This window comes from Phyllostomus hastatus, unplaced genomic scaffold (assembly GCF_019186645.2).
Source record: "Phyllostomus hastatus isolate PE091 unplaced genomic scaffold, TTU_PhHast_1.1 phas_contig_159, whole genome shotgun sequence".
In the NCBI taxonomy this organism is placed as follows: Eukaryota; Metazoa; Chordata; class Mammalia; order Chiroptera; family Phyllostomidae; genus Phyllostomus; species Phyllostomus hastatus.
The window spans coordinates 1446255-1473820 of record NW_025333640.1 but is presented as its reverse complement, the minus strand read 5'-3'; the positions used below and the strand labels follow the sequence as shown (position 1 = coordinate 1473820).

At 43.5% G+C, this 27566-nt stretch overlaps 1 protein-coding gene across 3 annotated transcripts; it reads left to right on the top strand.

Moving 5' to 3' along the window:
• The first annotated feature begins 50 nt into the window (after window positions 1-50).
• LOC123813653 (scaffold attachment factor B1) lies at window positions 51-27480 on the top strand. Of its 3 annotated transcripts, none has more exons than XM_045830769.1 (21): window positions 51-415; window positions 3214-3298; window positions 9964-10028; window positions 10114-10317; window positions 11544-11606; window positions 14470-14497; window positions 15437-15947; window positions 16380-16429; window positions 17197-17291; window positions 19282-19431; window positions 19512-19594; window positions 19930-20069; window positions 20254-20342; window positions 20579-20685; window positions 21476-21766; window positions 23307-23444; window positions 23688-23730; window positions 25902-26020; window positions 26364-26464; window positions 26878-26944; window positions 27175-27480. In XM_045830769.1, exons 1-21 carry the CDS (start codon window positions 227-229, stop codon window positions 27302-27304), a joined length of 2748 nt encoding a protein of 915 aa, XP_045686725.1. In that variant the 5' UTR covers window positions 51-226; the 3' UTR covers window positions 27305-27480. The 3 variants fall into 3 exon arrangements, with proteins under 3 accessions (XP_045686725.1, XP_045686724.1, XP_045686726.1); XM_045830768.1 differs by having other exon boundaries at window positions 26358-26464; XM_045830770.1 differs by lacking the exons at window positions 51-415; window positions 9964-10028; window positions 10114-10317 and having other exon boundaries at window positions 3224-3298; window positions 26358-26464.
• Window positions 27481-27566: the final 86 nt, after the last annotated feature.

Here is a 27566-nt window from a genome sequence, read left to right as displayed (position 1 = left end):
GGCCGAGGGCTGCAATGCGCCTGCGCACATCCCCCAGGGCTTTAACCTAGCGTAGGCTAGAAGATACCGAAAGCGTCGGTCCTGCGCCGGGTGCGCTTGCGCAGAAGCTTGGCGAGCTCGGGCGGCTGGAGCAGTTCTCTGGCAGGCGGCGCCATTTTGTGCTAGTAGCTGAGAGAACACCGGCCCGGTTCTGTGTGAAGTAGGTAGCGGAGCCAGGGTCCCTGGAATGGCGGAGACTCTCTCAGGCCTTGGCGATTCGGGTGCGGCGGGTGCAGCGGCTCTGAGCTCCGCCTCGTCAGAGACCGGGACGCGGCGTCTCAGCGACCTGCGGGTGATCGATCTGCGGGCGGAGCTGAAGAAACGGAATCTGGACTCGAGCGGCAACAAGAGTGTATTGATGGAGCGACTCAGAAAGGTGGAGTGGGGGCCCTCGGGGTGGGCACGAGTTGGGTTAGGAGACCCAGTGCGGCCGCGACGGAGTTCCCTGGCCTTGGGGCCCGCTTCTGGCCTCTTGCGGCCTGCGTCTGGCCTGGTTCTCCATGTTTCTACCGGCTCCTCTTAGGCCCCAGCGGGAGCTGCGAACTTAGCCTGGCTCAGGTTCAAATCGCAGCGCCGCACATTAGGGCGAGAAAAATAAAAATAAAGCCTGGACGCGAACCCGGGAAGCCGCGTTGGTTCTTCAACTCTAGATGGCGGGTTACATCGACCGAGGGCTTCTGTTTTGTGCTACAGCCATTTCGTTGACGGCCTTCCTCTCATTGTCTCTTCCTGGCCTCCAAAGTGGATGAGGAACCCCGAAATCCTCACTTCATAGGTGAGGCAGGGGACTGGGCCAAGGTCACACGGTCGCTGCGAGGAGGCGACGGAATTTGAACCCAAGCCGGCCGATTCTCGGTGCCCGCGGGAGTGTTTTCTGGAAAAATAGATGTTTGTTGTCCCCTTAGGGTTAGTTAGGTTAATTTATAAAACAAGCATGTCAGTAAAGTATTTAAAGGAGAAAAAAGCAATTTGGGATTTGCCATCACTAGCTTGTGGGTATAGTTCGGAAGGAGAAACGTTATTGGCATTAGTGACTAAAAATGTAAAAGACAGACCTGCGGAGATCACAGATAGCTTCAGGACTTCCCCAAGAGGCAGGCGGAGTGTGCGACTGGACTTGGGGCTGTGCCAGGTCTTCAGTGGCTTGATCTTTGGCATGAAAGACGTTTAATCCATTCTGAGCCTGTTCCTCGTGTAAAAAGGGAAAAATAGTGCTTTCCTTTTAGGACTAAGTGAGGTTACCTGAAAGCCTTGGCTTGTTGCCTGGCACGTGTAAACACAGGATGGCATCACAATTCATTTTTTTCTCTTTGCCACCTTGAGAGGTACTGAAGGATGAGTGTGAAAAGCAATGAATCAAGTAAATGTTTGCATCCTTTAAGTTTTCCTTATTCCTGTTGGTTTCTTTACTTTTCCCCCACCCAGCTCCTCTTGTCTTGGGATGCTCTCAGCCTTGACACCAAATCTCCCTTCCCCTGCAAACAGTGGTTTGTGAATTATTCCACCCTGGCTCCCCAACAACTGAGTATTAGGGGGGGGTATTTTTTATTGAATGCTATTGAGAGGAAGTAAGGATTATTTCCTATTCTCTAGATGAGGAAGTGCATGCTCAAGAGCAGTCAGTTGACATGCCCAGAGCGTTAGGGCTTTTCTAACTAGAGTTTGTATTTCTTTCACTATGGATACCTTGTTACTCAGGGCTGGCAGCTCATCAACCAAAATGTTTACCTGGTGAAAATGTAAGGAGGGTGAGGATTAGCACTTTGGGGGATGTAGTCCAAGTTCTTAGCCACCAGGACCTCCTGTCAACAAAACCAAATTGTCCTATCACCACCCCCATCCCCTGCCCCCGCCAGTCTGCAAGCCTGCAAAGCTGATAACATGGCATTGAACCCTCCTGTCAGGCTGGTGTGTGACTTCAGGAATCTTCCATCACTGTCATCTTTGAGGGTACAGATCCACCCCACCTTCTCCTTCCTTTCGGTTCTTTAGGGATGGATGTGGGCATTACATAAATACCATCAGCCTATATATCCATCCTCCGCCTGCCCCAGCATGTCTGGAATGTCTGGTCTTCTCTTTCTCTGCTACTTGTGTCATCCACCTTGTGTTCTTTTCTTGGTTTATTTTTCCTGGAAGAGGAAAATATGGAGAGAATACACAAAATGTTAATTACCATGGTCTATAGGGATGATCCAAGGCCCTCAGTCCCCATAGAGATGACCCTATAAACTGCACCCCAATGAGCCGTACTGAAGGTAAAGTGTACTCCTCCTGTCTGGAGCAGTTCTTCTATTCTCCTAGTGGTCCGGAATTGTCAGTTCCTACCGAGAGGGTAATGGACTGTGTGGTGGTTTGTTCCTTGATCCCAGCACAGAACTCCCACCTCCTTCTGGCTTCAGAGAGAAGGGGGAGATTTTCTATGCTCTTGGTACTGATTAGGTAGGTGCAGAACCCTAAGCCCCATTCTAAACTCAGATAGCAAGCTGGAAACTTGTGAGAATCTGAAACTCTTAAAACATAGTATTTGAAGTGGGTTTAAATGAAAGTTATGCTCATAGTATAGTACAGTAAAAAGAAAGTGTTATTAGTAAAACCTAAAACAAAGCCCAGTATCCAGGGATGGTGGAGCTGTGAGGTGAATGATAAGTTCTTGGGATGGGAGGTTGAGCTTGTCAAGATGGCTTTGTTTAATTTTGTATCCTTTGAGGTGGATCCCCTAGTGGCTGAGAGCAAGACCTTTGGAGTCAGTCATAGAAGTAGTTAGTACATGTCATGTCTTGTTCCATGCCATACACAGTAGGAACTCAGCCACTGAGTGTTAGTATTCTATACAAGCAGTGCATAATGCGGGCACAGCATGGAGGGGTTTAAGTGCTTGCTTTACATGGGTGGTGTAGTTCTCATACAGTTTTCAAGGGTGAGAACTTTTATGTAGCCCCATGTTACAGAGTAGAAAACGAAGTGATTAGGTAAATCTGTTTAAGACTGCACAACTAAGAACTAGTAGACTCTGTGACTCCAGAGCCCTTGCTTCAATGTGTAAAGCAAGAGAGAGAATGAATGGAGGGGGTGGGGGTGATGTCTTTCCAGAGCAGCAGCCTGAAGCTTCTATCAAAGTCAAATCTGTGTGCCGACTTTTTTTGGTCAACTTTTCTTTTACCTTCCCTTTAGGCAATAGAAGATGAAGGAGGTAATCCTGATGAAATTGAAATTACCTCTGAAGGAAACAAGAAGACATCAAAGAGATCTAGCAAAGGTATCAAGGATTTTTTTTAAGTACTGCTAATGTTAGGAGCTTGCTAATGTTCCTCATTTACTTGGTTGTGTTTGGGGCCTGGAATGAAGCCTCACATTTTCCTTCAAGATCACTTCAGATGATGGAAGGGGTATTTACACCCCTATTCGTTTTCCGCTATAGATTTCTCAGCAGCCTTTGCTTGTTCAGACCCTTAACCTTCCTTGTTTAGTGTATTTAGGAGGGCTTGTGTCTCTTGTTGCTCTGACTTGTAGAAACTAACTTCCCTTTAAATGCTTCCTGGCTAAAATAGTTGTCACTTTTACAGACATGCTTTCAAAACTGCCTACTGTATGAAAGCCACCTTCCACGTAGCATTAGTGACCCTCACCATCTCACCCACACCTGCCTTTCCTACTTCCTCCCCTACTGCCTTCCTCTGCTGCATTCACACATGTGGTTCACTCTCTTGGCCCTCTGCTCTGCCCGCTCTTCTTCCCCATCTGTCTGCATTCATGTCCTAGTTCAAGAGACAGCTTCCGATCCCACTAATAGCAACTCATGTCTCCTTAGGTCCTCTGCACTGCCATCATTTAGTTCCTTGTATCTTACGTTCTTCCACGATGTGTTATAACCAGATTGTTGAGGGCAAGGGTTATCTTGCTTGTTTTTTCCCCCCCTCAGTGATTACTCAGTAATTTAGTAACATTCAACTACTGTTTTCACATAGAATCAGCTAAAATTGGGCATTTGGACTGTTCTGAAAGGTCCTTTGGGTGACTAGAGGCTTTGTTGCTCAGGCTTCAAAACAAAATGAAATATTCATATTACCTGGCCAATGAAGGAAAAGGAACTAGGTTTTAAATGTCTAAGGGGCATGCACAAATGTCGGCCACATTGTGGTATAAGCTCTGGGAGAACAACAGTTGTAACCTCATCTTGGAACAAAGTCATTTCTGTGGTCCATGATACATTGTGCATTCTTGCCTTTGCCCAAGCAAATAACTTTGCCAAGGCAAAGAGTACTGGAAAATGAACAGAGAAGGACAGTTGTAGTGGGAGGAAATGGAGACCGTAGGTGGGGTGTTTTGGGTGTTGTTGGGTTGTTTTTTTTTTTCCTTTGTTTTTTCTTTTAAAAAACTGCTTGTACTAACGTTTTTAGAAATACAGAGATGCATTAAGTAAACTGGAGAAGTTCCTTCCCAGTCAGGAGGAAACCTATTAGAAGGTTGGACATACTTTCCTAGACTTATCTGTGTGTGATATGTATTTTTCTTTAAAAAATAGGTCCTATACAAAATATTTTATAATTTGCTTTTTTAACTTAACATGTTAAGGGCATTTTGTGATAGTTCTACAAATGAAAGACCTCATATTTTTTACAGCTTAATAGTAACCTTTCACATGTGATTATTTTCCAATTTTCACTTGGCATTTCCAATTTTCAGTGCTCCCATGAACCACAGATGTTTCTGTGTGGTTAAAAGAATATATTGTTGATAACTGGAAGTGGAATTCTGTGGTCAAAGGATATGTGCATTTTATTTTATAATAGCTACTCCAATAATAGACTGTACTGGTGAATCTCTCACCCAACAATGGGAGGGAAGTGCCTTTTTCTTTAAACTCTCATTTAACATTACTTATCTTTTTAAATATTGCCTCTTACATAGAGGAAAGGGACTTTGTTGTGTTTATTTGCATTTCTTCACAGATTACACAGCTTCTAATGTCTTACTCAATACCTTATGTAATTAGCCATCTGTATTTTCCAAAAAGCTTCTTCATGCCCTTTGTCCATTTTTCTGTTGGGTTGTCTTGTTGACCTTTAAGGGCTTTCTGTAAAGTGATGCAATTGTTTTCCCCCAGTCACTTGACTTATCTTGTTTGTGGTGTTTTGGTCATTCAAGTTTTAATCATTAATATAGGCAGCACTGTCAACCTATTCTATATGTTTTCTAGATTTTATGTCATTTTAAAAGGTCCTCCCTTGCTTTAAAGTATAGAAAGTATTCTACATTGTAGAGTAATAGTCATGGTTTTATTTTTACATTTGGGTGTTTAATCCATTTGGGATTTACTTCCACATACGTTGTGAAGTAAGTAGGTAGGGATCAAAATGAGAATATTTTTATCACATTCCTCTTGACCTTTCCCAGTCACATTCTCTTCCCCGCCCCAGATTTGTGATTACTGTCACCATAGATTCATTTTACCTGTTCTGAAACTTCATGTAAAACAGTACAATCACTTTGTGTCTGGTTTCCTTGCTCAGCATAATTAATTCTAGCTGGAGCTTTATAGTACGTTTTGATATTGGATATGGAAAGTCTGTAAGTTCTACTGAATTATTTTCCACTACCTTATTAGATTATATCAAAATTTTAACTGAAAATGGTGTTCTAACCATTTTGAGTTTGCACTTGCCTAGTTACAATTATTTATCACTTGATTCTCTTGCATTTTCGAGGTATCAATATCACCTGCAAGTCAAAGACTTATTAAGTAAGGTATTGCCAGATGGACATAAAACTATAGTAATCTAAAATCGTTAAATGAAGTTAAAAGGAACTATTTAAGACCCCTGACATGATTAATTTTGAGGACGTTTTCCTAGATGTGATGACTTCATATCAAAAAATTGTCAATTTCTCCCTAAAGTAACCTAAAAAGAAACTTTGGAGTTTATTCTAAAAATCTGAAAAGAAAATGCACAAGATAACTAAAATATTGAACAACTATTGATATAGACTTGCTCTTATTTTAGCAGTAGGCTATGAGAAGCAGTGGAAAGTTGGGGAATTTGTTCACTTAAAGGTAACACTAAGAATTTTTCAATAAATGATGGAACAGTTGGCTGTCTGATGATGGGGAGAGCTCTATTTTTACCTCCTTCCATACTAAATAGAAATTCCAGCTAGGGTAGTGCTTTTAGAATAATTGTAGTAAGGAAGGCTTGAAATGAGACTAAAACTGAGAGACTATAAAGAAAACTAAATTTGACTACATAAAAGTTTTAAACCTCCCAACAAGATACCATAAATAATTAAGACACAGCAGACTGAGAGAAAATATTGCAGCATATAAATATCCAGAAAGCATTAAATAGTCCTATAAATCAGTGAGGGAAATAGAGCAATCCAGTTGACAAAGAGCAGGGACTGTGAATGGGCAGTTCACAAATAAACCAGTGCAACTTCTAAACAAAAAAGATTCCCTTGCTAGCAGTTGAAGGAAAACATAAAAATAATGGCATATTTTTGTCTGTTACACTGTGCGACATCCCTAATGTGGGGAAATGGGCAGTTGATGGAGATAGGAAACTAATAAAGCCTCTTGGCAGGGGACATCCTCATTATGGAAGAGATAGCTGGCAGATCAATACATAGTGCAAGACATATTCCAAGACCTGTTACTGGGTAACAAAAGCAAGTTACAACAAGCATATACAATATGATCCTATTACATAACAAGTTTTTGTTTATGTAATATATATATATGTAAATGCCCAAGAAAATGTTTTGAAGGCCCACCAAGCTGATAACAGTGGTTACTGCTTAGAAATACACTGGGGAAAAGGGAGACTAGCCTTTTTCATATCTTGAGAAGGGTGAATCTTTTTTAGTGAAGTAAAATTTACAGTGAAATGAGTATGGATCTTTTAACAAATATATTTTTATAGTTGTGTAACTATCTGTGTAGTCAAATAAGAATAAGCTATGGGTAGGCCCATATAGGTGCTGTGGGGAAGTCCTAGCAGAAGTGGGAGGAGGTGGTCCACCAGATGACTGGACATAATCAGAAGTTGAACCAGAAGAGGTAGAATCCCAAACAAGTAGGGGCAGGAGTAGGTTACAGAGGCAAGAACAGCAGTGCCTGTAGTTGGATACTGCAATCAAGGGTGCTGTTTCCTTTATGGAGGAAGGATTTGAGGGGCACCTTTTCCTTTAGTTAAAGACAGGTGGTGCTGCTGCCCTGACTGGTATGGCTCAGTTGGTTGGGCTTCATTCCTCAAAGCAAAAGGTTGCTGGTTCAATTACCAGTCAGGGCACATGCCTGGGTTGTGAAGTTTGATCTGGACAGGTAGTTTTTGCCAGAGAGTGCTATTTTACATTATATTAATTTGGGATTGACTTAAATACATTTTCATCTTTGGAAAGTAAGGTGTTTTTTCCCAAATAGTGTTTGTTGAGAAGCATTCTCGTGTAGGGGGGTATATTCTGTATTGAAGACTAAAATGTTCCTAAGACTGCATGTTCTCTTGACATTTCCAATCATGTCTTACCTTGAGAGTTCTCTCCTGGGAAAGACTTGGTCTACAGTGTGTCTGTGCTGCTGCTCAAGGGAAAAGTTGGTCATCAGGAGTGGAAACCCCCTCCTTTTGGGGTTTCTGCTTGTTGAAAATCTGCTGCCTTCCTTGTGAAAGGGAGAAATATGGTATAAAGGATGGCAAGTTTGTGGTAACCTAGTTAGATTTTTACTAGTAACTAGACTAGAACTAGACAACAACTGGTGTGCATACTCTACAGCAATAGCAGCTTTATTAAATTAAGTAAAGCTAGGGAATGATCCGTCTTCCCAGAGCATTTGCAAAGACAACTGGGTTGAGTTCCAAATGTCCTTTGAAGGCCAGATCATGTTTTGCTATAAGAATATCTCAAAATGGAAGGGGACTTAATTTGGGGTGTTGAATACACAATACAATATAAAAATGATGTATTATAGAATAATACACGTGAGACTTACATACTTTTATTAACCAACGTTGCCCCGTTACAATTTTTTTTTAAGATTTTATTTATTTTTAGGGAGGGAAAGGGGAGAGAGAGACAGAGACAGAGACAGAGACAGACAGACAATGTGCAGTTGCTGGGAGTTATGGCCTGCAACTCAGGAATGTACCCTGGCTGGGAATCAATACAATTTTTTAAAAAAGAATGTCATAAAATGGTAGCGGGTTCCGAGCCAGCCACCAAGATTATTTGTACATAATGTCTTGAATTCTAGAATTAGTGTGATGGTCCCCATGTTCCTAAATACAAATCAGGCAACACACTACAAGAAATTTGTATCCTGAAGAGAAGAATGTTTTTTAAAGCTTCCATTCTGGTATAAATGATTAGATTTGGGGTTTTTGTCTTTTGTAGGGTTTTCCTTGTTTGTTTTATTTTGAATGTTGCACATTTTTTACAACTTAAACTTATTCATTAAATATAGACAAATTAATATTTAGTTCCCTCAAATTACTTGAAACAGCATTTAGTAGGCTCAAGAAATTAATCTGGAGAAAAATTAGTAAATAGTGTAGGAAATCAGTTTCCAAATGGAACAGTCTTTTGGAAAGTAATATTACTGCACAAAACTGAAAGAGTCAAATGTTAAATTGAAAACCACTAAAGAACTAAATACAGGTGAATATATAGTCTTAGTTTGGAGAAGAACTTTTAAACATGAGGGTTAAAAAAATGCATAAAAACTGTTTAATGGCTTTGCCTTGTAACATAACAGTGACATTAACCCACAACTTATACCTAAAATTTTAAAATTGCTCGAGAACTGGGAGAAAGTGTGTGTGTGTGTGTGTGTGTGTGTGTGTGATGTGCAAATATAAAATGAGAAATGGAACAGAAGTTTTTAAATGGAGAAAGGATATGAGTCTTACAAAACTACAAATGATCAACAACAAAATTTCAGCCCAAGCAGTAATCAGATAAATTCATGTTAAAGCGAGTATTCCTTTTTTGCCTAGCAAATTGGCATGGGTAAATATAAAAAGCTGAATTTAACAAAGATTCAGAAATATTGGCACTTTTATTCACTGTTGATAGAACTGTTAGGAATTAAAATAACCTTGTTCTGAGATACTGTGATAATGTGTAATTTGTTTTGTTTTGCTTTTTTCTTTTTAATAAAAGCTTTAAAAGTATACCTATTCCTTCTCCTGGAGATGCCATTTCTGGAACCATGTTCTAAAAGGATAATTGCTTGTATGCAAAAAAGAAAAAAAAAGTATCAAAGTATTCATCTTTAAGTGTTTTCTTAAATTTCCAAATGCAGATATTTGTTAGACCAACAATGGTATCTCCGTGCAATGCTATTCAAGAATAAGGAAATACGTTCACAACATACTAAGTGAAAAGGTTATGGAAGGACAGTACAATGCCATTTTTCTAAGCATGGTATGTGTATATACATAGAAAAATATGGAAGATACTATGTCAGTATGTGATAACATGAGGGCTAACTAGGTAGTAGTTAGGAATGGCTTTTTTTTTCCTCTTTGCTTATGTTTTGCTTTATGTCATTGTCTCTTTGAGAAAACATGCTCCATGTTCCTTACGTATGTAAGAGTGAGATACTGTTCTCCCTATAAACAAAGCCACTTGATGAGAAGGCCAGGCCTGAGAAAGGTCTGGTCTACCTTCACCTTACTAAGTACCCATTTTCAGCTCTTCATAGTTCCATAGTCACTGATAAGAATAGAACCGCTTCTGCTTGGGTGGTCGGGGGCCTACCTTGTCCAGAATGGCCTTACCATTCCTGGATCACACAGTGTTCCTCAGTTGGGAAGGCCGTGGGTGTTTTTGGTGGCCACTTCTGTAGACCTGAGGGCCTATAAAAGTAAAATTACTGCTTCTGGAAAATGCATGTTATTGATCTCGAGCTGTTGACAATTATCCCTCCAGGACGTAAACCAGAAGAAGAAGGTGTGGAAGATAATGGACTGGAGGAAAATTCTGGGGATGGACAGGTACGTGCATCCTTGCCAGTAAATCTACTCAGTGATGGACCAGTGGCAGTTCATCCATTGATGGGTGTATTTTGTTATGTCACAGGAGGATGTTGAAACCAGTTTGGAGAACCTGCAGGATATTGACATGATGGATATCAGCGTGTTAGATGAAGCAGAAATCGATAATGGAAGCGTTGCGGATTGTGTGGAAGACGATGATGCTGATAATCTCCCAGAGTCCCTATCTGATAGTAGAGAGCTAGAGGGAGAAATGAAAGAGCTTCCGGAGCAGCTTCAAGAACATACTGTAGGTACTCGGCAGTCTTTAGAATGTACCCTGAATGCATCAATTCCTCAAATATCATAATGGATGAGAAGTTTTATACTAGGAATAAGTTCTTTCAGTGCCAGTTCAGTAGGATAATGGCTAATCTGTTTGCATGTAAAATTCAAATGATTCTGAAGACATGCTTTTGTTTCATGGAAAAGTGGTGTCATGAGGTAAAGGAATATATATTCTCCATTTATATAATGCAGCATTGAGTATTTTAGGGACACTATTCAAGACCTGTCTGCTAGGCATTAGGCGTTACGTTCTTTAACCTGTTTAACAGTATGACATGTAGATGTTCTTATGCCCATTTTCCAGTTGAGGAAATTGGGGGGTAAAGAGGTACAGAAATATTTTCAGGCTCACAAGAGAATAAGAATTAAGACCAGGCTAATCCCAGAGTTCATGTGCTTAACTCACACACAAATTGTCTTGGTGCCATTAATTTATTAGGTTATTTTACTTTTATGAGGATGAATTTACTGAGTATACAGAAATAGCAATGGATCACCTTGGCTTTACCAGTTCCTGAACTTCTGCCCCCATAGTCACCTTTGGAAGTTGATAGTGCTAGGAGGCAGGGTTCTCAGAGATGCTATTCCATTCAGAGCAGTAGCCACCTCTGGGGCAGTAGTCCCAGCATCATTGGTATCCAGGCTCGGGGAAGTGGTGATGGCAACCTAAGTGCAAGAGTCCACTCCAAAGTGTGAATTTGGACGTTCCTAGAAGAGTAGCCCCCAAACCTTGTGTTTAGATCTACTTGGAGAGTCTATTTACTATAATAGTCCCCTCTCCTTTATCCACAGGGATATTTTCTGACACCCCCCAATGGAATCCTACTATTGCTGTTGTGATTACTACACTGTTTAGAATTTGGTCTTAAAAGTGCTTTTCATGGCTGTTACTTTTTTTTTTTTTTAAGATTTCATTTATTTATTTTTAGACAGAGGGGAAGGGAGGGAGAAAGAGAGGAAGAGAAATCAATCTGTGGTTGCCTCTCATGTGCCCCCGCACTGGGGGCCCGGTCTGCCACCCAGGCAGGCATGTGCCCCAACTCGGAATCAAACCAGTGACCCCCTGGTTCCCTGGCTGGCGCTCAATCCACTGACCCACACTAGCCAGAGCTGTTACTTTTCATTGTACAGATGTACCATTATGTTACCTTATTGATGTAATAAGTTGTTTTCTGTTTTACTTTACAGTTAGAGGACAGAGAAACTATAAACAATTTAGATACTTCATCATCTGACTTCACTATATTACAGGTAAATTGTATGTCTTGATTTTAGCATCAAAGGTTAGACCACAGTATTTTGGAAACCACTGCAGACATTGTGTAGCACTCCCAAGTAAAAATCATTGCAAGGTTTGTCAGCATTGCCTACTTTCTCAGCATCTTTAAATATTTTATTTCTTTTTAGAGGGGGGAAAGGAGGAAGAAAGAGAGGGAGAGAAACATCAATCAGTTGCTTCTCCCAGACTCCCAACTGGGGGCCTTATGTACAACCCAGGCACGTGCCCTGACTGGGAATCAAACGAGTATCCTTTTGGTCTGTAGGCCACTGCTCAGTCCATTGAGCTGCTCCATCCAGGGCCATCAGCATCTTTAGAAGGGGCTTGGCTTCACTTTCCCTAAATACAGTGTACCTGTTGCCTAGGACTCATCATCTTGGCCCTTCATCTCCCCCCTCTTAATTACTGTGGCTTTCCTACAACTGAGGGCATATTTGGGGAAGTTCTTGTTAATTTGATCATTGAGGGAAAGGTCCAGCTTGGGATTCGTTCTGGAAGGCATCCTCTGCAGAAAGAGTGTCAGATGAGACAACAAGGTAGATGGCGTCCCTTTCCTAGGAAATCAGGCATGTTCCCTGACCCGGCATCAAACTGGAGCCCTTTCACATTGCAGGACGATGCCTAACCAACTGAGCCAAGCCATCCAGGGCATTGAGTTTCCTTTCCATTTTTCTGCCACACTACATAATGAAAACTGTTGGAATAAACTTACTTGGGTAGCTATCTAGTTCATAATGGAAAGTTTTGTTAAGAAGTTAAAATACAGTCAGCTTATGCCAGTCCTTTTTTTGGTGGGTTTATATATATTTTTATATCATGCTTCTAGATAAGATCTCCATTTGCTTCTGCTAGGCAGGGCAAGGATGGTTGTTATTGGCAAGCCAGAACTCCAGCCTCAAGAAGGGTGCAAACCTCAGACTTGGTGGAGCCCAGCTTCCTTTAGGGCTGACGTCTCACTCCAATGTGAAGGAACAGTTCATTTCTCCTTCTGAAAAGAAACAGGGAGCCAGTTCTGGTCATGTGACTGAGTTCTGGGTCAAAGACTCCCAAGTTAAATGGAAAGCATATAACCTGCACCAGAGACAAGTAAAAATATATTCGTTTTTCTCTGGAAAAACTTAAGGACAGAATTGTTCTTCCAGGAGTGATCCTTTGTTTCAGTCATAGAGCTTAACTTCCCAGAGTGGGATTCATTCTAATAAAATAATTTGATTACAATTAAATGATACTAGGGGGAAAGGGAACGATTTCCTAGGGTTTCCTAGAATGGCAGGTCAATTCCCAGAGGAAAGTATAGACCGCCATATCCATTTAAGGTGTGTATATTAGTACCTGAGACATGTTGGTGTGATACAGACGTGAAAAGACAGGATGGTCTCCATCCTCACAGGGTCTGTCCTCCATACGTGAAATACACGCATAAACAGAGCATTGGGAGGAGCCCCTGACTGATAGGCAGACTCCCTGTCGTGCAGCCTTTGCTCAGTTCTTGGTTCTGCTTAGTGTTCTTGAGCAAATTTGTAAACAACTTTGTGCCTGACTTGTAGATGATAATAGCTCTAACCTGCTAGGACTGTCTGGTGATTAATATATGGTTTATATAAGGGGTTTAAATTTGCACCTGAAACTTAGTGTTCATCAGTATTGGCTGGAATTCCAGAATGATGTACCTTGTATAGAGGTAGGTGCTGGGGACTACATAGTGAGAAAAAGGCCCTTCATTAGTGGGGCAGCTTCTAGAGCCATTCAGGGAAGCCCTTCTACGAGCAGATGTTCCCTGACCTAAAGATGTGGGACATGGCTAGGTACAGGTGGTCCTATTGGGGAGGGAGGTAGAATAAGGATCCATTGCTAAAGCCTTTAGGACACAGAGGGACACGTGCTCACCAGGATGGCAAAGTACAAACGGGTGGAGATGGAATTAGTAAACCAGAGGCTACTCCACATGAGAGATAGCAGTGGTGTGAATTGACAGGGCTTTTTGGGAAGTGTTGGGGGGATAGGGGTGACCTTGATTGTAGGACAAGTGTGTGATCCTGGAGAGCTCTCAGATGACCGGTGGGTGGGGGGGTGGGCAGGGGTGGTACAACCATGAAAAATAAGAGCAGGTTCATCCATTTGTGCCTGTAATATGTCAGTCTTATAAATGTTTGAAACTAATGCTACGCTAATCAAGTGAAAATCTCATTGTTTGGTATGTGTCAGGCATTCTGTTAGACACTCAAAGTAGAAAAATGAAACCACTAGTCTCCTTGCTTTGTAAGAGTTCAGTTCACATGCACAGACAAGCATGTTACCAGTTCATCACCATGAAAAGTGAAATATAGCCAGGCACTGGGAAAATGCAGCAAAAAAAAAAAGGAAACGAGGTACCAGGCCCCTTGACAGTAGCCTGAAATGTGGGCTTAGGGCCCAGAGGAAGGAGCTGCAATGCCAGCTTTGTGGGCTCTCTTCCTTCATGAGCAAGTTCTCCACCTGTTACATTTGTCTGTTTTTGTTTTTTTGTTGTTGTTTGTTAAGATTTTACTTAATTAGTTTTAGGCAGAGGGAGAGAAATATCAGTGTGTGGTTGCCTCTCATGTGTCCCCCACTGGGGACCTGGTCTGCAACCCAGGTATGTGCCCCGACTGGTAATCCAACTGGCCCTTTGCTTCACAGGTCTGCACTCAATCCACTGAGCTACACCAGCCAGGACACATTTGTGTGTTTTTAAATCTGTGTTTTCAGAATTTCCCATTTACTTACTATAGTTTTTGGCATAAATAGACTATTGATTTTTTCCATTGGGCATAAACTTAACTTATATTGTTTCTTTTTCCTTTTTCTTTTTTTCAGGAAATTGAAGAGCCATCCTTGGAGCCAGGTACTGTTCAGTGAAAAATTTACCAGTGGGGGTTTGGTACCATTCTAGTTTTCCACCTTCTCTAATTTGAATTCTTAAATTTTAAAAAGTTGCCTTACTCTAGTATACATTGTTCTAAAGGTTTACGATCCAGAACATACAAGGATCATAGAGATTGGAAACCCAGCCATATCACCAGATCTGTGAAAGTGGCTAATTTCTCATTTTTCAAAATATATCAGTGAGATGAACCAATCTCATGCCTTGTTAAATATAAATGGCATTGAAAAGTATATTGAAAGAGTTCGCATGCCTCTCGAGCTAATACTGCTGCACCCCACAAAACAGATCTTGTGATATTGGGCAGTACCTTAACTTTGTGGTTTTTAATTCAGGCAGTGCAGGTAGAGGTAGGGAGATAAATTTTAAAACATTGAGACATTACTGGATTCCAGAAGAGGAAAGAGTTTCTTCATGAGAATTCCAAACAAATACTATTCACTTTCTGGACTTCAAATATCTCAGAGCACCGATGGAAGAGATTCTGGTTTTCATGTTGGACTGTTCTGTTAAAAGAAATTCAAAGAAATTTGGAAATTGAGCTGTTCAGTGAATGGTGATACATTCAGTTAAGCAACTTGGACTTTGGAAGCTAAATTTGGAAGAGTCATATATAAACGACGACAGAATGAAGACTGTCAAGAATCAGCCAGAAGGTTTTGGGGGTTAAATCTCTGGGATGCTTTTCTCTTCCATGTAGCATAGCGGCTTACTCTAGCAGTCGGTTGGAGTGCAGGTAGTGTAACCAGTGTAACATGTGTACCCGCGGGTTTTCCAATCTCTGTGTAGCTAGCAGTTCTCTTCGTGTTAGTGTGGCAGCCGTGCCAGTTCCGCATTTGTGATTGCTTTATTTCCCTGGTAATTAAACCTTGTGCCATTCTATTCCTGTTAAATCCGTAGAAAATGAGAAAATACTCGACATTTTGGGGGAAACTTGTAAATCTGAGCCAGTAAAAGAAGAAGGTTCCGAGCTGGAGCAGCCATTTGCACAGGATACAAGTAGCGTGGGGCCAGACAGAAAGCTTGCGGAGGAAGAAGACCTTTTTGGCAGCGGCCATCCGGAGGAGGGTGATTTAGATTTGGCCAGCGAGTCAACAGCACAAGCTCAGTGGAGCAAGGCAGACACCCTGTTAGCGGTAGTGAAAAGGGAGCCCGTGGAGCAGACAGGCGGTGACGAGAGGACGGACTGTGAGCCTGTAGGGCTAGAGGAGCCAGTTGAGCAGAGTAGTAAAGCCTCAGAGTGCGCGGAAGCCTCTAGCGAGGAGGTCGCGGAAGCGCCCCCGGAAGCCTCAAGCCCAGACCTCAGAGATAGCAAAGAAGACGTGAAGAAGTTTGCTTTTGAAGCTTGTAATGAAGTCCCTCCGGCTCCTAAAGAGTCCTCAGCCAGTGAGGGCGCTGATCAGAAAATGAGGTTTGTTTTTTCTCAGTTTTAGACCAGACGCTATCTCCTTTTCATTGGTCGTTTAATGACACACATAAGCTGTTTTTTTTTTTTTCTGCAATTGGCCAGCCAGACTGACGAAATTGTAGATTATCTCTAAATAATGTTTTATTTCTCTTTGTTTATTTTAAACTGATTACACAATCTTTTTTTTCTTTTCTCAACCTGTCGTGGTTGTTTTCTTTAATTCTTCCTAATTATCTTTAGCCCAGCAGAATTAATTAACTCCTGTGGGTCTGAAATCTTATGGTTAGGTCAGATTTCCAATACAAGTTTGTCGGGGTATCATTTTTTCAGAACTAAATTTCGGGTAGGTATGCAACCTCAGCACATATTTTATAATTTTGAGTTTGTCTCCTCTCTGCTTCTTCCTCCTGGAGTGACATTAGTTTTTCTCTCTAGTTCTGTCGAAGATGACTCGGATACAAAACGACTCTCCAAGGAAGACAAGGGTAGGTTCCCATAGCAGTCCCTCTCAGTTTGTGTGGCCTCAGCAGTGGTGAGGTATTCGATTCTCATTTATCGTGTAGTGCATTTCTTACCCAGATGTGATTATGACTCTTCCATGGGGCCTTTCTCCACTCCTGCTCTTCACTCTGCAGGTTTTGGGTTTGGGGAACAAGCCACTTCCTCAGGGTTGATGTATCATGTGCAGACACTTACTTTTGCTACATTTAAGAGGCAATCAATGAATGCATTGGTGGGTGGAACAACAAATGAATATTTCTCTCTGTCTCTGTGTATGTCCTTCTTTCCTCTCCAGAAGTAAATAAAATTTAAAAATGAATCAGCCAATGAATGCATAAATAAGTGGAACAACAAATTGATGTTTCTCTCTTTCTCTCCCCCTTTCTCTCTTTAAAATCAATTTTTAAAAAAGACTCGAAGTGGTTTGACATGGATATCAGCATTTTGTGTTCAAAAGCTACCTCACTGGGTTGCGTGGTACTGTTTGGTAACTTCTGAGGGAACTTCCTGTGGTCCCAAAACAGCCCCTGACTCACCGTTGTAAGTGGCATTGCTGCTAGTCCTGTCGGCCCTTCCTAGCGGGCCACTCTGGCAGTTATGTGAGGACAGTGGGCTTTAGGACAGCGGGCTTTGGGGGCTGCTGGCATTTAGGACAAGTAGGGGACATGCGTGGTTTGGAAAGACTTTAATCTTTAAAATAAGGATATTGTATGAGTTATATTTTTGACCACTACTTTTTCTTTTTAAATAGGTCGTAGCAGTTGTGGTAGAAATTTCTGGGTTAGTGGACTTTCTTCTACCACCAGAGCTACAGATTTAAAGAATCTTTTCAGCAAATATGGAAAGGTAAGTCCAAGGGTTTTCTGGAGAAGATGTCTTTGGGCCCATGCACTGTGGTCTTTTATGTTTAGATTACTGTCCATCCAGTGACTACTTCGACACCTCGCTGTTCTTTGAGCTCATAGCTCATGACCCTGTGCAGGACCGTCTACTCTCCCGCAGGTAGAGGTGACCGATCTGTGTCAGCTCCCAGAGCCTAGTCTACTTTATTTTCTTCCCCCATTTCCTTTGCCCCCCAGGCTACTACTGAGACTCCACAGAATTACTGGAATCCATTTTTAAGCCAGGAAGGGCTGCAGGGCTTATAGCAAAGGACGGAGCAGGGAGGTGCTGTCAGCACTTCTGTGAGACAGTGGTAACTACAGGAGAATACAAGTGGGGCTGTACACATATAGTGCCTTTTCATTTTGACCAACGGTAGGTTCCACATCTGCCACCTATAGTCATGTGGCCCGGGCCGTGTTATTTCCCGTATGGGAACATCATCTCTAGACTTGGGGACCCTCAGTTGCTGTCTCCTGAAGATGGTGTGTGCAGCTATAGCAGAGATACACATGCCCTGTCCTCAGCCCTCACCCATAGCTTGCTTTTACTTACAGCCAGGGCAGTTTTGGCCGCCTGCACTCTGCAGCACCTGTCCCTCTGTCCCCACCTTCCTCCTCAGACTCATAGGTAGCAGTCATGGATAGATGCACATGTACCATGCTCTCACTACAGTTGCTTATTTGTTAGGGGACATGTGTTGGCTTTCTGCCCTTCTCTGTCTCATTCTCTCCCCTTTTACCCTGTGCCTCCTGGACTCACCTCCTAAATAAACTGCATCCAGGGCTGCATGTCTGTCTAAGCATCAGCCTGTGGGGCAAGCCAAAGTGAGACTTGACATAGGCCCTTGTTCATATTAAGGCCTCAACAAATTATGAGAGAAAACTAACAGTATTTACTTTGTTATTAATATCCAAGAGCTAACAATGGGAAAACTAAACATGCCATGGTGATAGAAGTAACTAATAACTCCCCAGGCCCATACAAGGTGGGCTATTTCCTGATACCCCTGAGGGCCCTCAAGAGTGGTTGTATGCTGTCAGCAGGGACATGTCACCCTGAAGCCTATGGAGTCTTGAGTGCATTGTGTGTTTCATGTGACTTAAGCAGTGGACCAGACCACTTTGAAACCTTCGTTTTGGGCTAAGGCTCCATGTGGCACAATAAGGATGAATACTGGCTCCTCTGGGGCTTCTGAGCCTGGTGCCTGACATCAGCTTACTTGAGTCATTGAGGGAACATCTTAGTGAATTTGTTATTATTCCTAGTAAGATTGATTCTGCCTTTTTTAAAAAGATTTTATTTTTTTTTTTTAGAGAGAGGGGAAGGAAAGAGGAGAGAGAAAGAAACATCACTATGTGGTTGTTGCCTCTCACATGCCCCCAGTTAGGGACCTGGCCTGCAACCCAGGGATTTGCCCTGACTGGGAATCAAACCGGTGACCGTTTGGTTCATAGGCCCATGCTCAATCCACTGAGCCACACCAGCCAAAGCTGATTCTGCCTTTCAGAGTGCTATTTACAAGTTTGTTCTTATGTCGATAGCCATCTCTAGAAATATCTTAAGTCTACTTATTGCTCACAGCCATGACTGTATATTTAGAGTAACTTCTTTATAAGTTTGAGATAAATATGAAAGGAATGCTGCCAGAACTCTGCCTTCGTTTCACTTTTCTCTCTTCTCCATGCTGCCATCTGGTTCCCTGGAGGAATTAACCAGAACTGGAGGTGACCCTTGGAGTAGTAGCTTCAAGACAATAGCATTATCCTCCCCCGGTCATCTTCCTCTTTTCAGGCACCTCGTGACAGGGTTTCCCCAAGGGCCCTCATTCTAGGGAGGGAGCCAGGACTTGGGGTGGATCAGAGAATAGCAGCATGAACTGTAATAACCTGTTTTGAATGGTGGTGGGTGTTGGGGGCTTCATGTCTGAGACATTTCTCTGCTTTCCTTTGAGGTGGTGGGGGCTAAGGTTGTGACAAATGCTCGGAGTCCTGGAGCCCGTTGCTATGGCTTTGTGACAATGTCCACAGCAGAGGAGGCCACAAAATGCATTAACCACCTGCACAAGACAGAGCTCCATGGGAAGATGATCTCAGTGGAAAAGGTAAGGGGCCATTTTCTTTCAGGGCTGTGACCATGTGAAGAAACAATAAGGTAATACTTCCCCTTGGCTCTGTTTTTCAGGCGAAAAATGAACCTGCTGGGAAGAAAACCTCTGACAAAAGAGAGGGGGAAGGGAAAAAAGAGAAGTCCAGCACCAGTGACAGGTATTCCTCTTCCCTGAGGGAATCGTGGCCAAGACGATCCTTTTATTTCACATCCTTCAGGTTCTTTGCAGATAGGGAAGAGCACAAGGCCTTGGCCTTCTTTATTTTTCCCATTTGTTGGAAGTAAGTTCCAACACCAGTCATTGGAGAGGATTTCCTTAATTGAGGGGCACTTGGAGAAAACAGGATGGGCTCTTTATTCTTTGTTGTCCTGTCGATGCCAACCGAGGCATCCTTCTCTTTGGCATTTGGTGCTCATTGCAAGAATCCGGCAACTGGTTTGTTTATCTAAGTATTTGAACTAACATACTTCTGTGTTCTGGGGTCTTACTTAGATCCGCAAACCTTAGAAGGGAAGATAAAGCTGACAGAAAAGATGATGCTAAAAAGGGTGAAGATGGAAGTGGAGAAAAGAGTAAAGATCAAGATGATCAGAAACCGGGCCCCTCAGAGAGATCTCGAACCACAAAATCAGGTACCCTGCTGACTGATGTGCAAGAGCTGCCCTTGTGCCATCTCCTGATGGGTGTGGTTTGTTGGTCTGTTGTGATCAGTTGGCAACACAAACTACATTTATTTTTCATCAAGTCGAGTATTTTTTCCTTATTTGAATGTTTTCTTGGTTCTTAACATTACACTGACTCCTTTTTTTCTTGTAGGAAGTCGAGGAACTGAGCGGACTGTAGTAATGGATAAATCTAAAGGTGTGCCTGTTATTAGTGTCAAAACATCAGGATCCAAAGAGAGAGTGAGTATTTTTACTCTTAACTAGTGTATTTAGCAGTTTTATCATTTGAAATTTCTTCCATTTATATTTCTCAGTATGTTTTAGGGAATTAAGCTTAATTTGCAAAAGGTTATCTATCTTTCAAAATGTAGGTATATTGAACTTAAAAAAAAAACTGAGAAAGCTTAAAAGTTTTCCTTTAGGAGCATTTGAGGTCTTGCTCCATGGCATTAATAAATGAGTGCTTTTTGAACTAGGTTTCTAAGAGCCAGGATCGCAAATCAGCCAGCAGAGAGAAGAGGTCTGTTGTGTCCTTTGATAAAGTCAGAGAGCCTCGGAAGTCAAGAGACTCAGAGTCCCGCAGGTAAGTCAGGGTTTAGGAACTGGTTTATAGCTGTGTACGGGGAGGCCGGGCAGGGCTGTATTTCAAAGCCCCTAATGGGCGGAGAACTGCTTTAAGCCTGTTTGCCCCTTTGGCTTTCATTTCATAGACTTGCTGTGCTGTGACTTCAACCTAAGGCTTTTACAAATAATTCTCTCATTCATATAGGCTTATCTCTTCCTGAAGATGATGGAAAGGAATGGTGGCAGTAGATGGGGTGCTTCCTGGTGCAGTAGAGCTAGTTAACAAAACACACCAGCTTGCTCCAGAAGCCATGGGGGGGAAAGAAAAGATTTTGATTCTAGTGCACTACCTCAGTTTCACTGTGACTAATTGAAGTTCATGATTTAGAGAGCAGTGGTTCTAATTCAGACTTACTATGAAATGTGTTTTGTTTCTTCTTTTTAACGGGTATTTTACAGAATCAGATGTTGAACGCCAGAAAGGTCTCAGTTCATATTATAATTCACCATATACATACCACTTTGCTGTTAGCTAGCTGGTCTCAGACTCAGCTGGAAGCAGAACCTGTGCTGGATTTCCGTGCTCTTGCTGCTGTTTCAGAGGCACTGGGCCTGCCTCCATTCTCCCCACTAGAAAAGCAGTTCTGCAGGTTGAGGTCCAGCACTGCAAGCTGCATTTCTGCAGTGCCCCATGCTTGGTTCGCACTTCCTGTGGGAGCTACTGCTCTGCATTTGTAAAGCTTTCCTTACTGGTGATGCTGCCAGCACTGTGGCCGGTGGGCCCTGCAGCTGCTGCTCTCCACCCACAGGTTGCGTGAGCGCAGTGAGCGGGAACAGCGCATGCAGGCACTGTGGGAGCAGGAGGAGTGGGAGCAACTGGAATTTGCTCGTAAGAGGTTGGCCTTCCATCGGCACCGCCTGGAGCGGGAGCGCATGGAGAGGGAGAGGCTGGAGCGCGAGCGCATGCATGTGGAACATGAGCGCAGGAAGGAGCAAGAGCGCATCCACCGTGAGCGTGAGGAGCTGCGGCGCCAGCAGGAGTTGCGCTATGAGCAAGAGAGGCGACCTGCTGTGCGGAGGCCCTATGACGTGGATGGCCGGTAAGCCCAGCTACTCCCACTGACAACCCTTAAGTAGCCCATGGCATCTAGAATTTTATTATGGTTCCCAAAATTATGTCAGCTTGAGATTATTTAAAAGGAAGCACAAGCCCTGGCTGGTGTGACTCAGTGGTTTGAGCACTGGTCTGTGAACCAAAGGGTCACTGTTCCCAGTAGGGGGCGCATGCAAGGCAAGCACACATTGGTATTTCCTCTCCCTCTCTTCCTCCCTTTTTCTCTAAAATAAATAAAATCTTTAAAAAATAAAAGCAAGCACAAGTACTTGCTATAGCCCAGTTCCATGTTCTGAGTTTCCGTGTCCTTGACTGGGGAATCTGCAGTGCTTTAAGGTCATTGGGGAAATGTGGGTAAAGTGCTACTGAAGTCACTATGTTCCAGTTCCAGAATAGATTCTCTGAGGTGGGAGTTTGGGCAGCCAGACCAAAAAGCTCCTCCTCTGGGCCTTTTTAAGGCTTTGTAACACTGTAGTAATTTGTTTTTGCTTATTCCAGTAATAAAATTTAACTTTGATACTGCAAATATATTTTTTTAAAGATTTTATTTATTTTCTTAGAAGGGAAGAGAGGGAGAAAGAGAGGGGAAACATCAGTGTTCGATGGAAACATCACTTGGTTGCCTCTTACACGCCACCAACCAGGGACCTGGCCCATAACCCAGGCATGCGTCCTGACCACCCTGACCACAAATTGAACTGGTGACCTTTTGCTGTGTGGGATGATGCCCAACCCACTGAGCCACAACTGATCAGGGTTCCCCAGACATAGTGATGTGATATGTGAACACTAATTGCAAACCACTAGTCAAAAGAGGTCTAAATTTGATCCCTGCTATTAGGAGTCTGAATACTAATCCCAGCAGTGATCCTATCCAGTGTTTCCAAGTACATTGCAATTTGGGAAAACTGTTTTGTTTTTATCTTTCTACAGCGTGGGCTAAAAGAGGTTTCTGTATGACATAAAACGTGAATTCTGTAAGAGGCATTTAGGCTGTCTCAGGACTTTTAGTACTTTTGTGCTAAATGCTGATGCTGGGAATCTGTTCTGCTCATAAATGTTTTAAAACAGTACGTTTCAAGTGTTTCTAAAAGTTCTCCCCACTGGATGTCTTTGCTGGGTCAAGTCATTGTCGGGGTGGAAGAGACAGAAGTGCACTACAGAGCTGTGATAACACCTCTTGCTGTCTTGATAGATTGAGGCCAACCCTCGTTGTGGCCGCTCTGCAGACACGTATGTGCGCCCACCTGCCCACTTCACTAATCACCTCTTACTAAGCGAACCAAAGCACCTATGTGTGGGGCAAGCGGGTATATTGGGCAGAATAGAATGGAGTCATTCAGTAAGATCTTGTCACTCCAGCCTCTCTGAGCTTGTGCAGAAAAGAATATTCTCTTGATAAAGTTAACTCTCATTCGCTGAAGTGGATATGCCAGGGACAGTCTCAGTGTGCAGTTCATCAGCACCCACAAGGTGATCTATTCGGAGGGAGAGAATGTACTCAGCTCTTGCTTGTTCCCATCCAGACGAGATGATGCCTACTGGCCAGAAGCCAAGCGAGCCGCCCTGGATGAGCGCTACCATTCTGACTTCAGTCGCCAGGACCGCTTCCATGACTTTGACCACAGGGACCGGGGCCGCTACCCCGACCACTCAGTAGACAGGTCAGCCGACTGTCCCCCATGACCCTGCCCATGTAATACAAATGGTACTTGTCCTGGGTCATTGTCAGTAACAAGGATATGAGGTTGGCTGTTTTAGGTTCTGTGAATCCACTTGAATTGTGTGTGTGTGGGTGGTGGTGGTGGTGTAGTACTGGCTTCAATTTGGGGGGGTGTTTTCCATTTGTGGGTTTAACCACTCTATCCTTTCTCTCCTCATGGTTTCTTTCCAATTATCTCTTTCAGGAGAGAAGGGTCAAGGTCAATGATGGGAGAAAGAGAAGGACAGGTAAATCAGAAGCTAGGATTGTAGGCAGTTTTCCCATCGAGTTGATTGCTCTTCCCTTCTACCCATTGCCTTTTTCCTTCCATTTGCATTAGTGGGAGAATAATTAAAGGAGACGGACAGCCCTTCAGTGCTTGTGGAATGACAATTTGAATGATTTGTGTTTGGTCTTGGCCAGAAATCTAGACGGGTTTTCTGAAACCCTTTTTGGCCTTGACCTGATTGATGTTCTATTTGCCTTAATAACTAAATGCACTGGTAGTAAAGTGCTAGAGAACCTTGGGTGAATCTTATGGGCTCTGTTGGAATGTACATTATGGTGGCCACACAGCTGACAGATGCCACACTTGCATGTTGTGGAGTCTGAGTGCACCTGTGGTCAATGGTCAGCCCACCCAGCTGAGCCTCAGATAGCAGCAGCTGGTTCTTTGCAGAATTAACACATAGAAAATAAGCTCTGTTCTCCTTTTACCTGTCTTACATATGGATTGAGAACTTCCCCAAGGAGTCTCTATTCAAGTGGGTTTACATGGAAAATTGAGGGGATTGCGGGAAGGTTGTGGTCAAGGTATTGTTTGTCAGAATTAGTGCCCTGTGAGTTTGTCTTTTCCCTGACTACAGCAGAGATTGTTTGGTCCCGACCTCCTCACTCAGTTCCTAAGAATGCCCTATATTGAGGAGTGTCCTCTGCCACTTCACAAGTAATTCTGTAATCCTCACAAGTCCTTTATCTCCACTTCTGGAGATAAATCTCACATGCAGTTAAATCTAGACCCAGTCTTCTGGTTTTTCTTTTGTGGGGAAGTTGGGCACAAGGTTAAACTGTCCAGGCTCCAGAATCAGAACCAGGGTCCATTCTGGTGCCACTACTTCTGCTGAACCTGTTTCTCCAGCCATGAAATGAGGGTAATTATCTTAAGACATAGGTGTTTAGTAAATGAGACAACATATACATATCCACAGTTCTTCACATGTAGCAGCTCTTATCATTGCTAGTTGTTTTTCATCTGATGATCAGACAGTACAAAAAGACGAAGGTTCGCTGTTGGTGTTTTCTTAAATACAATCATATAAAAAGACCCTGTTGCTGCCCCAGACAGCCACATGGTGACATCTGACAAAAAGGAAAAATAGCACACACCTTCAGGGTCTCGTCACATGGGCTGGTTGGTTCAATGGAAGAATGTGTTGGTTACACTTTAAAGTACCAGGAAGAGGTGGAAATGGGCTCTAGTTAAAGAACCAGGTCTTACTAAGTTGAACTTTCATGCTTCCCTGTATTAAATGCTAGAGCTTCATGTAAGGGCATAACCACCTGGCCTTGGGGGGCTCCCAGCTTAAGGGGTAGATGAACATGGCTGCAGACACTGACTGGGCTGCTGGAACAAGCATTCAAGGGGCTTCATGACTAGGGATCCCTTCTAGATCCTTCTTCAAATATGGTCCCAGGGCAAAAGCTCCCAAGGTCACAGGTCAGGTTTGTAGAATAGCGAACCATAGCATGAAAGCCACTTACCCCAGGTCCCTAAAAGTCAGCCTTGGACATTTTTTTTAGCAGTCAGGGGCCTCTTCTGTCATCTCTCCCTCACAGAGCATGTAGAACAGGGCCAAGCACTTTGGGGGCTATGCCAGCCCAGCATTTAACACAGTGATGGTGCATGGTTAGTGGCACGGTGGCATCAGCGAAGGGGTGGCAGCTCCTAGCTCTGTCAGACAGGTGTCCTGCATCCCCAGCAAAGCGGAGACACGATGCCAAGCCCAGTAATGAGTTATGTTAAACGATCCTACATGGTCCTCCTCTGGTGGCTCTGTAGGGGTGTTCATTATATTGAGAACAGAGACCCATTCTTGATGTGGAGCATTTGTTAGGTTTCCAGCAGACTTCAGTCCCTCAATTTCCTGCCTTCTGATTAGGGTGAATCTCAGTCCTAAATTTCCTTCTCCTTTTCTTGCCTTTTGAGCACCTTTTCCTCACCAAGCAGACTTTAGGGATGCAGCTGTGTCATGGGAGCTGAAATGGTGTGTGTGGCATAAGACAGCACACAGAGTGCCTGGGCAGCACTGTCTTAGGACTGCAAGTGCTTCTGAGTTGTCTTGATTACCTTGTTACTCCAAAGACATGGGGCTGAAGGGTTAATTCTAAGGCCATCTTATTTTGGCTCTTTAATACCCAGCATTACCCTGAACGCCATGGAGGACCAGAGCGCCATGGGCGGGACTCCCGTGACGGCTGGGGTGGATACGGCTCTGACAAGAGGATGAGCGAGGGCCGGGGGCTGCCGCCTCCACCCAGGTTTGTGTCTTACATTCCATAGTGCCTTCATACATAGTTTATAATGGGCCTCATTTACATGGGCCTCATACATAGTTTACAAATTAAAGACCCACAGCCTCAGGGATACAGTGAGCATTGGCCCTATGACTCAGTGCACTGACCATGGCTCTGGCTACGTTGGAGCTTTTGAGTACCATGGGGCCAGAGTCAGTCCTGTTTCATGAAATCCCCACTGCCTGAACTGAATGGGGGCTGGGAACACAGAATGCTAAACCCATCCTCCAGAACCCGCTCCTGTCACAATTCTGAGAGGCAGAGATGGGGGCAATCCAAATCAGAGATGTCTTTTTCCAAGGGGCAGACGTGACTGGGGGGACCATGGCCGAAGAATAGAGGATGACCGTGCATGGCAGGGCGCTGCTGATGGAGGCATGATAGACAGGGACCACAAGAGGTGGCAAGGTAAGAACTGGCTCTCGGGGACACATCTATGTGGAGAAGCATCTGGAAAGCTCAAACTGCACATGCTCTTTGTTAGTCACTGCTTGTTTCCTAATCTGAAGGCAGGAGCAGCTTTCTCTGCTCTCCCTCCCCAGGGCCAGGCAGAGGAGATGCCCCTTAATGACTGGATTGGGGGGTAGTCTAAGGGTTAGCACAGAAGAGTACTGTGGCTGTTGGTAACTCCTCCGCGCTGTGAATTAGGACAGCCCTGTGTGGTTCTTGTGCTTATATAGTCACTGGGGACCTGCAAGTTCTGGGTTGACTGGATGGCTTGAGAAAGGGACTGGGCTTGCCTGAACCCTCTGTCATTCATTGTCCTCTAAACTACATCCTGTGCTTGGAGGCACCATGTGAAAAGTCTCTCTGTTTTCTAGGTGGTGAGAGAAGCATGTCTGGTCACTCTGGGCCAGGTCACATGATGAACCGGGGAGGGATGTCAGGGTAAGGTGTTCTCTCTCCTTACCAGTTTCTTCTTTGCACATTGGCTTGCTTTGGGGAAGGTTTAGAAACAACTAAGTCCCCCAACTTATACTGCTCCTACAATGGTGTGGGTCTGTGCCCTCGTGCTGCTACTCAAGAGGAAAGAGTCCCAAAGAACTTGTGTTTGAGTGGCACCCAGCAGATCCCACTGAATAGGGTTAACGAACATGAGCCATCTGCATTTGTTCCAGGCGCGGCAGCTTTACCCCAGGGGGGGCCTCACGGGGCCATGTGATCCCACGTGGTGGAATGCAAGGCGGATTTGGTGGCCAGAACCGGGGCAGCCGACCCAACGATGCCCGCTTTACTCGCCGCTACTAAGTGCTTGGAATCCTGTGTTCCGTCACGTGGCAACCAGAGTATGTTCTGTTAGCAAGTTATCTTAAACCGTGTACAATAAATTTTTTTTTTATCTGCTGCCATATTGTAGCTTGATACAATGTGAATGTTTTTTGTTTTTTTTTGTAATAAATGTGTTTCTGTTCACATACCCTTTATTTAAAGCATCATCTCTTTATTTCCATCTTTTAAGTAAAATGAAATTATACTCAGCATTGCTGAACCACAGCTTTTCTTTCAGGGA

Bases quoted from the DNA above. Each gene is read 5' to 3' on its own strand.
- LOC123813653 (XM_045830768.1), top strand. From the start codon at position 227: ATGGCGGAGACTCTCTCAGGCCTTGGCGATTCGGGTGCGGCGGGTGCA. The intron at 20,686-21,475 runs GTAAGTCAGGGT...CTCCACCCACAG, and splicing joins AGAGACTCAGAGTCCCGCAG to GTTGCGTGAGCGCAGTGAGC. The intron at 26,465-26,877 runs GTAAGAACTGGC...TCTGTTTTCTAG, and splicing joins GGACCACAAGAGGTGGCAAG to GTGGTGAGAGAAGCATGTCT.